The 13,009-nt window shown below is 39.3% G+C and overlaps 1 protein-coding gene across 3 annotated transcripts in view; it reads right to left on the minus strand.

Moving 5' to 3' along the window:
• Positions 1-714: 714 nt before the first annotated feature.
• PTPRN2 (protein tyrosine phosphatase receptor type N2) overlaps positions 715-13,009 on the minus strand; it is a 1,143,575-nt gene continuing 1,131,280 nt past the window's right edge. For all 3 annotated transcript variants that reach the window (XM_075062204.1, XM_075062202.1, XM_075062203.1), the window contains 2 exons: positions 8,255-8,328; positions 715-2,477 (listed from right to left, as the gene is read on the minus strand). In XM_075062204.1, the coding sequence (XP_074918305.1) occupies positions 2,406-2,477; positions 8,255-8,328 (146 nt within the window). In that variant the 3' untranslated portion in view covers positions 715-2,405. The remainder of the gene's footprint in view (positions 2,478-8,254; positions 8,329-13,009) is intronic.

The following is a 13,009-nucleotide window of genomic DNA, read 5'->3' on the forward strand; positions in this document are numbered from 1 at the left end:
TGCAGAAGAATTAGGTTGAACTTTAAACAGAAACTGTAACAGTTTGGAAAAGCATCATGAAGTGCTTTACAAACCCAGAGGAACTGAGGATTGCCACTGTCACTCAGGTTTGCCGTGGGTATGGGGAGAGTGAGCTCTGAAAATATTAACAAATCACAGCGCAAGGATCTGCCCTCTGAAAAGCTACCATCCCCTTGGGTTGTCGGTCAGTAACAACACAGCATCCCTGCAGTGAGACCATTCCATTTGGCAACAGGAGGTGGGGGCCAGGATGTACCAAGTTTGAATCTTCGGTAGGTTGGTCTGGATGTAGCTACCTATATTTTCAGAAAGCCATGTCACACTGTCTCCACAATAAATCTAATTCAAACACTGGCAGATATTGTTCAATCTGATTTAATCTGCCCTGATCTGCAATTTTGTGTTAGCTAAACTAATAAAGGAGTCCTGTTAAACCTAAATTATCAAATGAAAAAGGCAATTTTCTCATTCATACCCCATTAGTTTTTTTAGTTATTGCTAGGAAAGCTCTAAAATGCTTATGCCATAAAATAAACATATGGCTTAATATACAGTATGTGTACTTAAGAGGACGATGGCATCTGCAGTAACTGCTCTATACTGCTAGGGTAATGGGATGCATAAATTAAGCAGAAGCAACACACACTGAGAAGACTGTACAAAAATGTACATAGAAAAGTAACACGTCTGGCGCTTTTTGAAATAACTCTTTAATCACCAAAAAGAAGAAATCACCAACATCCATACCTACAACACAAAATTGCAATGTTATTTAATTCCAACAGGTCTGTCCATCGCATCCTGTCATCTGTCTTTTAACAAAACTGCAATGCTATTTTTTAAACAATTCATTAAATAGAGATTTACAAAAGACCCCACAATTAAAACCATTGACATATTTTGCAATTCTGAAATCAAAATTGTTTAACCTGGCACAATTAAAAGCATACAATACTTTCAAGTAATTTTGAGAAAATATAAATTTGGAAACTACAACCATGTTAGGTAACATTTTCAAAAGCATCTACAGAGCCTAAGTCCCATTTTCAAAAAGGAGTTACTCTTAGGAGCCCAAGTCACTTCACTTTTAAAAATGTTACCCATAGTCCCTCATTTGAATAAATCAGTGTTTCTATCAGCAGTTTTATTTCCCCCCCAGAAATAATGAAAAATGTGGGTGTGTTTAAGCAAAGTTACATCACTGGATCGTTTCCAGACATACTTCAGCAACGCTTTGAAACAGTAGGTATAAGAATTTAGAGCACATGAACCTTAGAAATTCTACCTACATTTCTTCATCCCATAATAATGAATTAAAATGATATGTATAATTTAGAATGGGGAAAGAACAGAAATATTGCAGAGAGATGTAACCAATGTCTGCATGGAGACAAATTTATACAATGTAGATTGAAAAAACTTTTGTTTCAGGCAGGAATGCATTTACTGAAATATCCTTTCTGATCTAAAAAGAATGGTAACAACATGGTTTTAGGGGGGAAAACTTAATGCCAAAATATAAAGAAGCTCCCATTCTCTCCAGTAATCCTATAAAATCAACAATCTACTTTCATAACAGCTCAGGCCATTCATCCAGCTGCTATATGGGGCCTACAACTCACTTCTTGAGGTTAGATTATCCCACTTCCTTTTCTGCTAGGTCAGTGGTACATAATAAGTGTTGTTGTGCTCTTTATACATTGGGTTCCCATTAATGTGACCAACTTGTTCTCTGTAGTTGTGACAACTGTGCAGGCCTATTTACTTATAGCTCAGATTTTCTCCCATTCATTGCACAAAGCTGAAAAGTAAACAACAGTTAAGAAAACATTTGCTTGCCAAAGCCCAGCATGAAAAGGCACAGCTCTTTATGCAAGAGGCCAGACCTGTGTTTACTAACACACACAGCATTGTTTCATGCTCTTGCTTGGTATTGTGTAAGAACCCTTTCCAGGCCCCTTGCTCTTCTTATTCAGCCTCTGAGAAGTTACAAAATATAACAGAACACTGTGTTTTCTGAGAATATATTGACTGTACTAATTACCCACAATACTGTATATTTGCTATTAAGAACATGAACGTGTGCTTTCAAAGTGTGAAATTCCGGCCTCTCAGGGTGTGAAAGGAATTAGATGGATTGTTCTGTCACTTAAACCGAGGCTTCAAGGTATCTTTTTTAAAATTTTAAAAAACAGAAGCAGAATACACATTTTAACTGTTGAACTTTTACTGGCTATAGAAGTTTGTAAGGACCCTATTACTATGTGATTACAATAGAAGATACACAGTTAAGGTCAGGTCACGGTTTCCAACAACATTCACAGGGACTGAGAATAAGGAAATGAGCGATGGATCCTCAGGGAACCTCAAGGAGACGGAACCGCTCATTGTGGAAGTGCCTTGAGTATTGCATTCACTTCCTCTGCAACCGCTGTCAATGTGAACTCAAACTGCTCCTGTAGAGAGAACAAATACACAGTCTGAATAATAAAACAAAACATTCCAGGAAGGAAGCCTGGTGCACTATTCAGTTGTGAAGCATCCTCAAGATGAATTGCACTTTCCAATGGAAAGGAACAAAATGTTCTGAGATTACTGGTCAAATGTGGTATATTGCACAGGATCTTACAACTCACAGTCATCTTAACAGAGAAAAATACAGATAGCAGAAACCAAGAAGCACTTGTTATTACAGCTGGATATTAGCATACAATGACATATTACAATTGCATGGTCAGAAAAGTCTGTGCAACTGATCACTATCCACTTCCATCTGACAGATGGAAACTGGTTAAATATCCATGACTGACGTATGGGAATAGGTGGGGCACTGGAGACAGGACTCCTTTGCTTCCTTAACCCAGCATTTCCAGACTAACAACTACAGTAAATCTTTCCCCACATTATGCACACTGTAAGAAAACAATGACTAACATTTTGATTTTTCAGCACACAATACCTGGAACAAACTACCAAGCATTCTTCAATCACTACCCTGTCATTTAAAAACATGAGAGTATTGGTCTGAAAGGAGCTTTTCTTTGCTACTGACTTTACAATAAACACAACAGCCAAAATTACTAAAATCAGTTCTGTACTGGATTATTTTCGGAGATTTGCTTTCCAAGCGTGACCTGGGCTTGAGTGATCAAATGAAATCACAACCAAAAGTGGGAAGGCTGCAGGCATACATACCTGCCTTATAAAAAGCACATATCTAAACATTCTAGCCTCAGATAAGGACAGAGAAGTTTCATTTCCTCATGGTTAGTAGGTGTGAAGACACTGGGATACAAACAGACACTGGAAAGGTTCAAGTAAATACAATATTTCAGGCTACATTTCTTAGTATTGCTCTGAGGATCACTCTTTGAAAGGCAGGACAAGCTGGGAACAAAGGGGGAAAGCAGGAGGAGAACTGAAAGAACGTGCATGCCAACTGCACTCAGATACCACAAGGATTAACATGGTTTAAGAATATACATAGAACAGGACTGGGCCAGAAAGCCAGGGTTGTTGGGGAAGAACTGTGACCATAGCTCAGATGTGCTCTGCACAATATGGATTGGAACCACCAATGCAAATACCTCCATTCAATAGGGTAATAGCTGTCTCCAGAGGCGAGGAAAGTCCCAAATACAGGTACCCTCTAGCCCCCTGGTTTTGACTACATGACAAGAGCTGCACAATGGGCTTAAAGTCCACAGACTATATGAGCCAATGCAGCAGTGGCTCATGGCCTCTGGAAACAGACAGTCCCCAAGATGATTATTGAAGATTGGACTAAGGATATGCAATTGCATTTTGTCTCCCACAATACTCCACCCCAGGTCCAGGTGGAAAGCTAGTGGAAGAATTGAAGGCTAGGACTCCTCACAGCTAATAGAGCTAACTGGAGGATGACAATTCCGGTTCGTATCAACTGTCAAGGTTTTCAAATTTGTTTTCATTCCACTTTGGAACAAAACCTTTTGAACTTTTAAGCAAAAAAAAAAAAAAAAAGGAATTGTATCAAAATGTCCATTTGCTCTGATGATGCAAGTGTTGAAATGTCCATGACACAGAAGCCTGGTGGTCAGGATGTTGGAGACGCGAGGTCAACTCCCCGTTCTCCCTGATTCAAAGCAAAATTTTTCATTCCAGCTCTCTCTGATTCAGACACTTGACTGGGTATTCCACCTTCCAGGTGCTCTAACTACTAAGCTAAGAACATGAGTCTCTCTCTCTCTCCCCCAAAAAAGTTTTTGGGTTTTGACAAAATAACATATTTCAAGAAAATTTCATGACACTGAAAATGTTTCAACTGGCTATTTCAGGCGCCACCGAGAATACATGACGACTTACTTTACCCATTTCAGTGTCAGACTTTTACACTCTCACCGAGTACATTGCAGAGCCAATGCCTACATTGACTAGAAAACCGTATCGTGCCACAATGACACATAAGTAAGGACACAGTTCCTGGAAAGGAATGGGGTGGCGGGGGAACTAGAATAACTTCTCAGATACATCTGAGATCATGAGTTGTGCAGTCAGCCTGGCAACAGGTATAGCCAAACTAGCACACATGTGCAGCTTCAGGATTGTATTAGCTGTCAATCAGCCCTAGAGAGTGATGGTTTACCCTTGCTAGGCATGGAAGGATGATGTTCAGATAGGGAAGCTACCCCATGACTTGGGATGATTTGTCTATCTGGATTAAAGTAAAATTTGAAGTGCTGGTGGCCACCCAGGAAAAGCAGGAATGGGATGCTGGTGCTGACACAGCACACTGAAATCATAAGAGGGCAGCATGAGCAGCAGAAGGCCAAGAGTGGGAAGCAAGAAACCCAGACACGCATTTGTAGGGGCACACATGAACACAACACATAATTCTACTTATTCAGAACAAATTACTCTGCTACAGGAGAACCTAACATGAAGACCAAGGGCCAGAGATGGAGCTTTGGAGATTACTTCAATAGAGCTACACCAAGTTACACTACCTGAGGATTTGGACCTAAATTACGCACCTTAACCTACAAAGAATATCCCTGACCATCTAGGGTTAAAACCAACCGTACAATACTGCAGTGAAAGGGCAACTGGTGCGTTTCTCCAGCACAGGGCTACGTCTATCAGGAACAGCAAACTCAAAATGCTATAGCTTCCACGGATGCCCATGGCTAATCTTTAGAGAGAAAAACCATCTAACCTACCTCCCCCGCACCTTTAAGCTAAACCTCCTACATCTAGAGAACATGAACTTTAATCTTAGCAATGTTTAAGGGCCCCACTCTGTTAATCTATATTCAGCTGTGCTACAATCAACATGTGTTACAGCTCAATACAAGACTGAATAAGTAGAGCTGAGCCTGGATGGGCAAACGTGGGGTAAAGATCAGAGCTGGAAAGGGATTTTTGATTTTATCTCTAATGCAGAGGCAGAATAAATCCAGTATCTTAGACAAAGAGCAATACAATTGTGTTTAATTTTGATTCCAAGTAAAAACTGGGAAGAAAACCACTGGCTATGTGTTATATGTGATACAGTGATGAGCCATGACTTAATATTCCAGCTTTCAGGAAGGAAGATCTGGTAAGGGAAAAAGAAAAAGGAAGAAAGAATGTTCTCATCCCAAAACAGTGACATTTCAACAATATTTTGTGATTCCCCCGGAAAAAAAACCCAAAACCCATGCAACCTTTATTGTACCCATCAGAAACCCAGAATGATGATTTTATTTATGTTTATTATGTACCGTGCCTTTGAATAAAAGATTGTTTCTTACAGACAATATGTTGCTAACAAATCATTCACATGATTATTGAGAATGTGGAGCACTGTCTGCTGGAAATGCAATGACATTGCTGAAGTAACTCAGTACATATTTGCTTAGGGACATTCTGTAATTGGCATTTCTAACCTGGTTTTTAATCCATTGTTTTAAATTACTCCAAGAGCCTGATATTCCTTATTTGTATTCAGCTGGGAAAGCACATGGGTTTATTTAAATACAAATAAATAAATAAATCTCTGAGGATAACACAGCACTGGCATGTAACCAGATATTTACGATTTGCAATATGCTAGCTTGAATATGTGATTTTGGGCAGTTCTGAGATGATGATAATGGTGGAGGGAGTGACACAAGAGAGATGAGCAGTATTCAGTATTTTATTTATGAAAGTTCTCCAGGTACATGTTTTAAGGGGAGAACATCATACTGAAGTGTAACCATCAGTGAGATTTTCATAAAAAGCAACAAAAGAGTTCCGTGGCACCTTATAGACTAACAGATGCATTGGAGCATAAGCTTTCATGGGTGAATACCCACTTCGTCACATTTCCATGCGATCAGCTGATCAAACTCAGAGAAGTTTACATTCCATTTTCCTACTCTGTAGTTTAGGAACTTTTTTTTTTTGGTGGTGTTGGTGTTGAGGGTAACGTACCCTTTTATATCAACAGAAAGAAATGCCAGAGTAAGGATTCAATAGAAGGACTGACATGTATAGGGGGTGCACTGACAGTATGTGTCAGGGTTTACATTTTCTCTAGGAATCAAATACGTGCTCAATTAGATTCCGTATGTTATTGCTTTTTCTAATTTGAAAATCAGAGTAAAAAGAATTTGTGATACAGTAGAACCTCAAAGTTATGAAAACATAGTTTGAATTGACTGGTCAACCACACACCTCATTTGGAACTGTAAGTATGCAATCAGGGAGCAGAAATGGAACAAAGCAAATACTGAACAGTACAGAACTGTGTTAAATGTAAACTACTAAAAAAAGGAAAGTAAGGTAACTCTTTCTGTGCTCGTTTCATTTAAATTAAGATGGTTAAAAGTAGCATTTTTCTTCTGCAAAGTAAGTTTCAAAGCTCTATTAAGTCAATGTTCAGTTGTAAACTTTCGAAACAACCATCATAATCTTTTGTTCAGAGTTACGAACTTCCATTTCTGAGGTGTTTATAACTCAGAGATTCTACTGCACTTTCCACCTCACTTGCAGATAAAGATTGGACAACTTCAACTACCCAATAAGCATCAGTCTTCTTCCATCTGCTGAAATGGCACAAAAATATCCCTGACAGTTCTCCAACACCAGTTTTCCTAAGTTAGATAGGGAAGAGAAATGAATGGGATTGAGAGGAATCCATTACTTCCTCAAGAAAAATTATGAAACTGTCTGGTACAGAAAACCATCTGTTCCATAACTACCCAGCAGCAACTTTCACTTCTCATATGTTGAAGATACTTCCATCAGTACCTACTTAATCGTGGGACCCTGTCACATCATTGCTCTTTGTTGTCCATCTACCCACATTGTAGGCTCCAGACTGGGACAAAAAAAACAAACAATGCCATTTTCTGCCGATGTAATGTATGGATATCTATTTAGTTGGTCTCCCTATCATGAATGAGATTCCTCAATGTCATACATAACTGCAAACTTTCATTTTATCATTGTAGTTCTTAACAAGCAGCAAGTGAGGATAACCCAAGGTATTTTTCCATCTTTTAATTGATGTTACTTATAGCAGCAGCGCAAAGATGAATTTCAAATTTGAGATGCATATAAACAGAATAACACTTTTCTTTGTAAACTGATGACTGTGCTGCACACCGTGCCCATTAACAAACAAGTAAATGATATTTATTGCACTTCACCAGAAGATACAAATGTAGCCTACCATGCAATATGTATATAAAAGAACAGACGACAAGGAAGCACAGGGTTTCAACCATCATGTCTGCCAAACGCATTATTTCAGAAACAGGCCTGGGTACTGTTACTCCCCTTCAAAGGGCTTGATTTCCTCCTGAACTACATCCTGTAAGCTGAAACTTTTTCAGCATAAAAACTGAGTGATTTGGAACCTTTGGTTTACATATCGCATGACACTGAACTGCAAAGACTCTAAGAAAATAACCTGTCCTTGAAGATTAGAGAAAGAACTTTTTTTAGCATGCATTTTCTTTAATAGACTATAGATTGCTGTCTCGACTGTCTTTCATATATGTTAATCAAGATACATGTGGAAGATGTTACAAGAATGAGCAGTAAACATCAGAGAAAGTAGCCTACATAAATCTTCAGCATAAATAAGCCACAGTTGTAGGGAACCAGAGTAATCAGCTAGCGACTTGTGTTATATTAGGTCATGCCTTTTCTCTTCTGTCATGAAAATAACTACAGTGAAATACCTTTAATGTATTTAGAATTCCAGTGGATGTATTGACAGTACCTTTGTCTGGACCATGCCTGGTCTCTGGTCCCTCAAGTGCTCCAGGGTAGCAGCAATATCAATCTCTTTAGCACCTGTAACAAACCACAAATTGGGCTGAGTTAGGAGCAACAGATAATAAATGCTGAATCTGTCAATCTCCTGCTATCGGGTTCCCCTTAGGCTAACAGTCCAATTGAAAATTATTACATCCATCCCTCAAGCAGACTAGGTAGACAGCTGCAATTTTTGTGTTCATATAGAAAAAAGTAAGAGGAAAGGGCAGCTTTGATTAGCATTAATTCAAGAAAACCCAGAAAAACAAATTCTTAGAGATGCCGAGACAGATACTTCCCAAAAGCAAAACATATTTATTAGAAACTACAGACCCATCCTGGCAATGCTTCCTGCTCTAAGTTGCTCCATTGCAGGCACAGGGGATATGCATGATATTAAGTACCTGCAGGATTAAGCCCTAAGCATTTACCATTATTAGTTCTATCGCATTTAAAAAAAAGATGCACCATAAATCACATGAGGTGCAGACGTTGTAAGGTCTCAAAGTCAACTGTAGTCAGGTTTATGCTAATATAAACAGCATAAACATCCTCTTTAAGAGAGAGAGTGTCCCACAGTTCCCCTCAATAGCACCTTTTCAGGAAAATTCACATTTAAAACACTCACAAAAGGCAATTTAAAACAAACAGTTTAATTTTGTTTTAATGTGGGGAAAAACACCAAGAAAATCTTTAAAAACAGATCACCAAGGCTAAGAAAATATATCAGTTTGTAACACCGTCCTGAAAATGAGCATTTCTATATCTGTATCAAAAATAGACCTTTATTCATACAATGGACATAGCAAGAATAGCTCAGAGGTCAAAGGTTGCCACCTCGGCTCTCTACATACTGCATGGGAATTTACATGGAGGTATTTGATGATAAAGTAGGGAGATGTTAAAAGACAAAAATAAAGATCTCCTCAATAAACCAAAAGAAAAGACACTTTCCAAAAGTGTAATAAATAAAATAAAAATAAAAAATAAAATATCACATCTCAACCACAGCTGATTCAGCTAGAATTTCCATGGAAAGCACCAGTTCAAGTGAGGATTGCACCACAGAAAACTACAAACAACTGTTGCCCTTGGCTGCAGAACAGGAGCACCTTTTTAACAAGGTGAATATTTAATTTTAATGGGAACACTGTAGCTTAGTCCACACCCACACAGTGAGGGAGGGATTTTCAAAGTTTCACCTTTAGCTACAGTGGGGGAAGAGTTAGGCTGATGCTGTACTTTTTTCAAAATCTTACCTATAATTTTTATAAAGGATGGTAGCCTCTGTGCCTAGGCATTAAGATTAAAATGTCAAGGTAACCCATGGGGGAAACGGTTTGTGCAGGAATCCAATGATACTGGTCAACTCCCACATGCCCTTTTATGAAAATTTCAATGTCAGGCAAAAGTTGATTTTTACAATATACATTTCTCAAATCTCTTGAGAATCAACATTCAGAAAAATTTTAAAAGTGCATTAAATAAGCCATTGAGGGCCTTCCCTTCTATTGTACAGATTATGGTGCTGAACAGGGTGCTTACACACTATCGTCAACAGGACTACAGTCCTGGTACTGTGCCTGGTAATAATGTCTGGTAATAAGGCCCTGATTCAGCAAAGCAGTTAAGCAAATGAGTAGTACCATTGGACTAGCAAGCTTAAAGCTTAGCATGTGTTTTAAGTGTTTTGCTGAATCTGAGCATAAGAGCTTGGAAGATCAGACTTGGTGTGGTGTGGTGTTCAGCGTATATACCATTACTAATCACAGACTATGTTAGTTGACCGAGGAGGGAACATAATGAAGGAAGATCAGACAGAATACGCCCTTGCCTTCCCCCAAGACACACATACATTACTACCTACTCAAGCGACTCTTACAGGCAGAGAAGGAAAGAGAAATTGTTTTGCAGCTCTTAACAAAAACAAAAAAAAAACCACGACTGGGAAATGCTCAGAGACTATGGTAATGGGGCCTACAAAAATGCCTAGAGAGACTGATCAACTGACCATAGTGCTGCAAAAATGGGCTGCTGCTTTGAAAGACAATGCGAGGAAAAAGTAAATTTGGAGCAGAAAAGGGAGATCTATTGCACGAGGTAACACTGGTAGTTTCTACGTGAGCAAACCTCCTCCCTCCCAAACACTACCACATCTTTCACCTCTATTCCATTATTGTGCCAAACCCAAAATAAATATATCTCACTATTCCTCTCATAAAACTGTATGATGCGGGCTTTTTCTAGTCTAAAATATGCCAGATTGGTAGCATATTACATAAGCTCCACTATATTGTGTGTTGGTCTAAGGAATAGCTTAAGTCACAATTCCAGACTAAGGAGGAGATTTTCAAAGGCATTAAGGGCAGTTACACACCCAACTCACATTCAAAATCAAGGGGAGCTGGATGCCTAACTGCCTTGTGTCTATTTGACTATGTCTTCCTAATTGCTTTAGTGGCTGACATAAATTCATGGTCTTCATCACTTTGAGGTTTTTTTCCCTTTCCACCTGGAAGTGCAGAACGTGACATAATAGATAAAATTTTTCATCCTGGAGCACACAAAAGCACTTTACATATAGCATCACTGCTATGCAGACATCCCTGGGAAAGGAGGTATTGTAGTGGGAGAAAGGGAAATCTTATCTAGGGACACTAGGTCAAAATCCTGCTCATGCACAGTGTGCTCCCATGGAATCCTTCACATCCAAATGGAGCTGAAAGGATTGAGATTTGTATAGGTCTCATTTGAACGGCTCACACACAAAGTTACAGTGTGGAAGCTACAGAGGAAAAAGGAAGAGCTGAGTCAGCCCTATCAGGACTTGAACCTGTGACTCCAAGGACACCTAAATATTGCAGTTGTTTTGCTTAGGCCATTAACCCATCCTCTCCACCAATAGATAAAAATACCAGTATGCTGTCTTTGGAAACAAACTATATCATATAGGAAAGAGTAAAAAGCACTGGCTCAAATCCAGCCACAGATAACTGGAAAGGAGAAAGCCGAATACGTCAATAAGGCAAGGTTTTGTGTCTGCTCTCTACCAACACGTATCCCTCTGTCATATAATGCCACTGGCTTCCAAAAAAAGAGTTACAAGGGCAATGTCTAAACTGGATATTTTACCTCATAGCCAAGGTCTTCCATGAAATACATATGGTCTCTGCTTGCCATAGGCTGCCTTTTAATAAGAGATTTCTGTGTTTGTTTTATATGTATCTAAGAGCAAAATTTACTGTGAGATTGAGTAGCTGCTGTAGTAGCAGCTGCAGTAATATGAGAGGTGAATTTGTAAGCATTTTTACAGAATATACCTTAGCTTCTGTCATCTCTATTTACACTGAGCAGTACCTGACTCCCACTGAACTCATTAGGACCACACATCAGAAACCAATACTCAGTAGTAGTAAAGGGGGCAGAATCCGGCATTTGGTAATTAACAATAACATTTTTAAAAGATCAAGGCATTTACAGTGAGCAGTCAAACAATTCACATCAGAAAATGTTAGCAGCCTAAACAGAGAGAAAACATGAAAAAACGCAAGTTGAATTATATTTTGCCCCAAGGAGAGAAACAGTTTCTGAAGTTTAGGGTCAACCCTCCTCCAAACCCTGCTCCTCCCCTGGGCAGCAGTGTAGGAACTGGCAATAGGCAGCTGGCGCTCCTGATTAGCAGCCCCAAAGGGTTAAATGTTTGGCCTGCAGAGAGTCACATCAGTAGAGCATCCAGTAATACAATAAATAACAGATATGAGCTAGTCAAGATTCACTAGGCTGTCTCAAGGTCCCATTGGCAACTCCCAATATCTAAACACACAGGATATTAATATTACTCGTACAACTAATGCCCAGAGGCCCCAGTCAGTATTGGGAGTCCCAGTGAGTCAGGCACTAAACAAAAACATAAAACGCAGGCCCTGATAACAGCAGCATTTCTTTACAGGAAGTTTGTAAACAACTAAAACATGACTTTATTACACAATACCCTCACACATGCTTACACTGAAGCCAAGGGCAAAAGCCCTATAATGGGTCCAGTGTCTTCACTGAGCTAACCATCTGTGTTACCCTAAGTAGGATGTTCGTGCTGGAAACCACTTTCAGATGTATCAGTAAATGCTCTAGAAAAAGACAAAAATTGTGTAAACTATATTCACAAAGAACATTAAAGGGTGGGTTAAGGAACTCAGGAAAGCTGGGTTCAACTCCTGGCTCAGACAGAGATTTCCTGTGTGACCTTGGGTAAATCATTTACTCAACCCTGTGGCATCAGTTCATCATCTGTAGAAGTGAATACTTCTCCCTCTCACACAGGGGTATAGTGAGGATAAAATCCAGAGCTGTTTTCAGGAGTGGGCAATCAAGATGATGGGCCTGCATGTCAACTTCCAGTGGGCACAATGCCAGGGGTAGGGTCTGGAATGTCTTCCACCTGATAAAATCATTCTTGGTTGTGAGTTGCTCAGTTAGTACAGGGATGAGGGCTAGATAGATAATCTATATTACTCTTTAAATAGTTGTGACACTGGAGTATGAGTTACTAACATGGGATTATTGGGACTTCCATTGTATCCTTAAGGAGGAGATGAGCTGTGTGAGAATAAGCTCTCATCCAAATAGAAAAAAATGGAATAGTAAAGGGAATACGGAAAATGACCTGTCATATGCATTTCCTTTTGTGCCATGTAGGTGTTCAATTTCATTCCTGTGAGCC

This window comes from Chelonoidis abingdonii, chromosome 2 (genome assembly GCF_003597395.2).
Source record: "Chelonoidis abingdonii isolate Lonesome George chromosome 2, CheloAbing_2.0, whole genome shotgun sequence".
In the NCBI taxonomy this organism is placed as follows: Eukaryota; Metazoa; Chordata; order Testudines; family Testudinidae; genus Chelonoidis; species Chelonoidis abingdonii.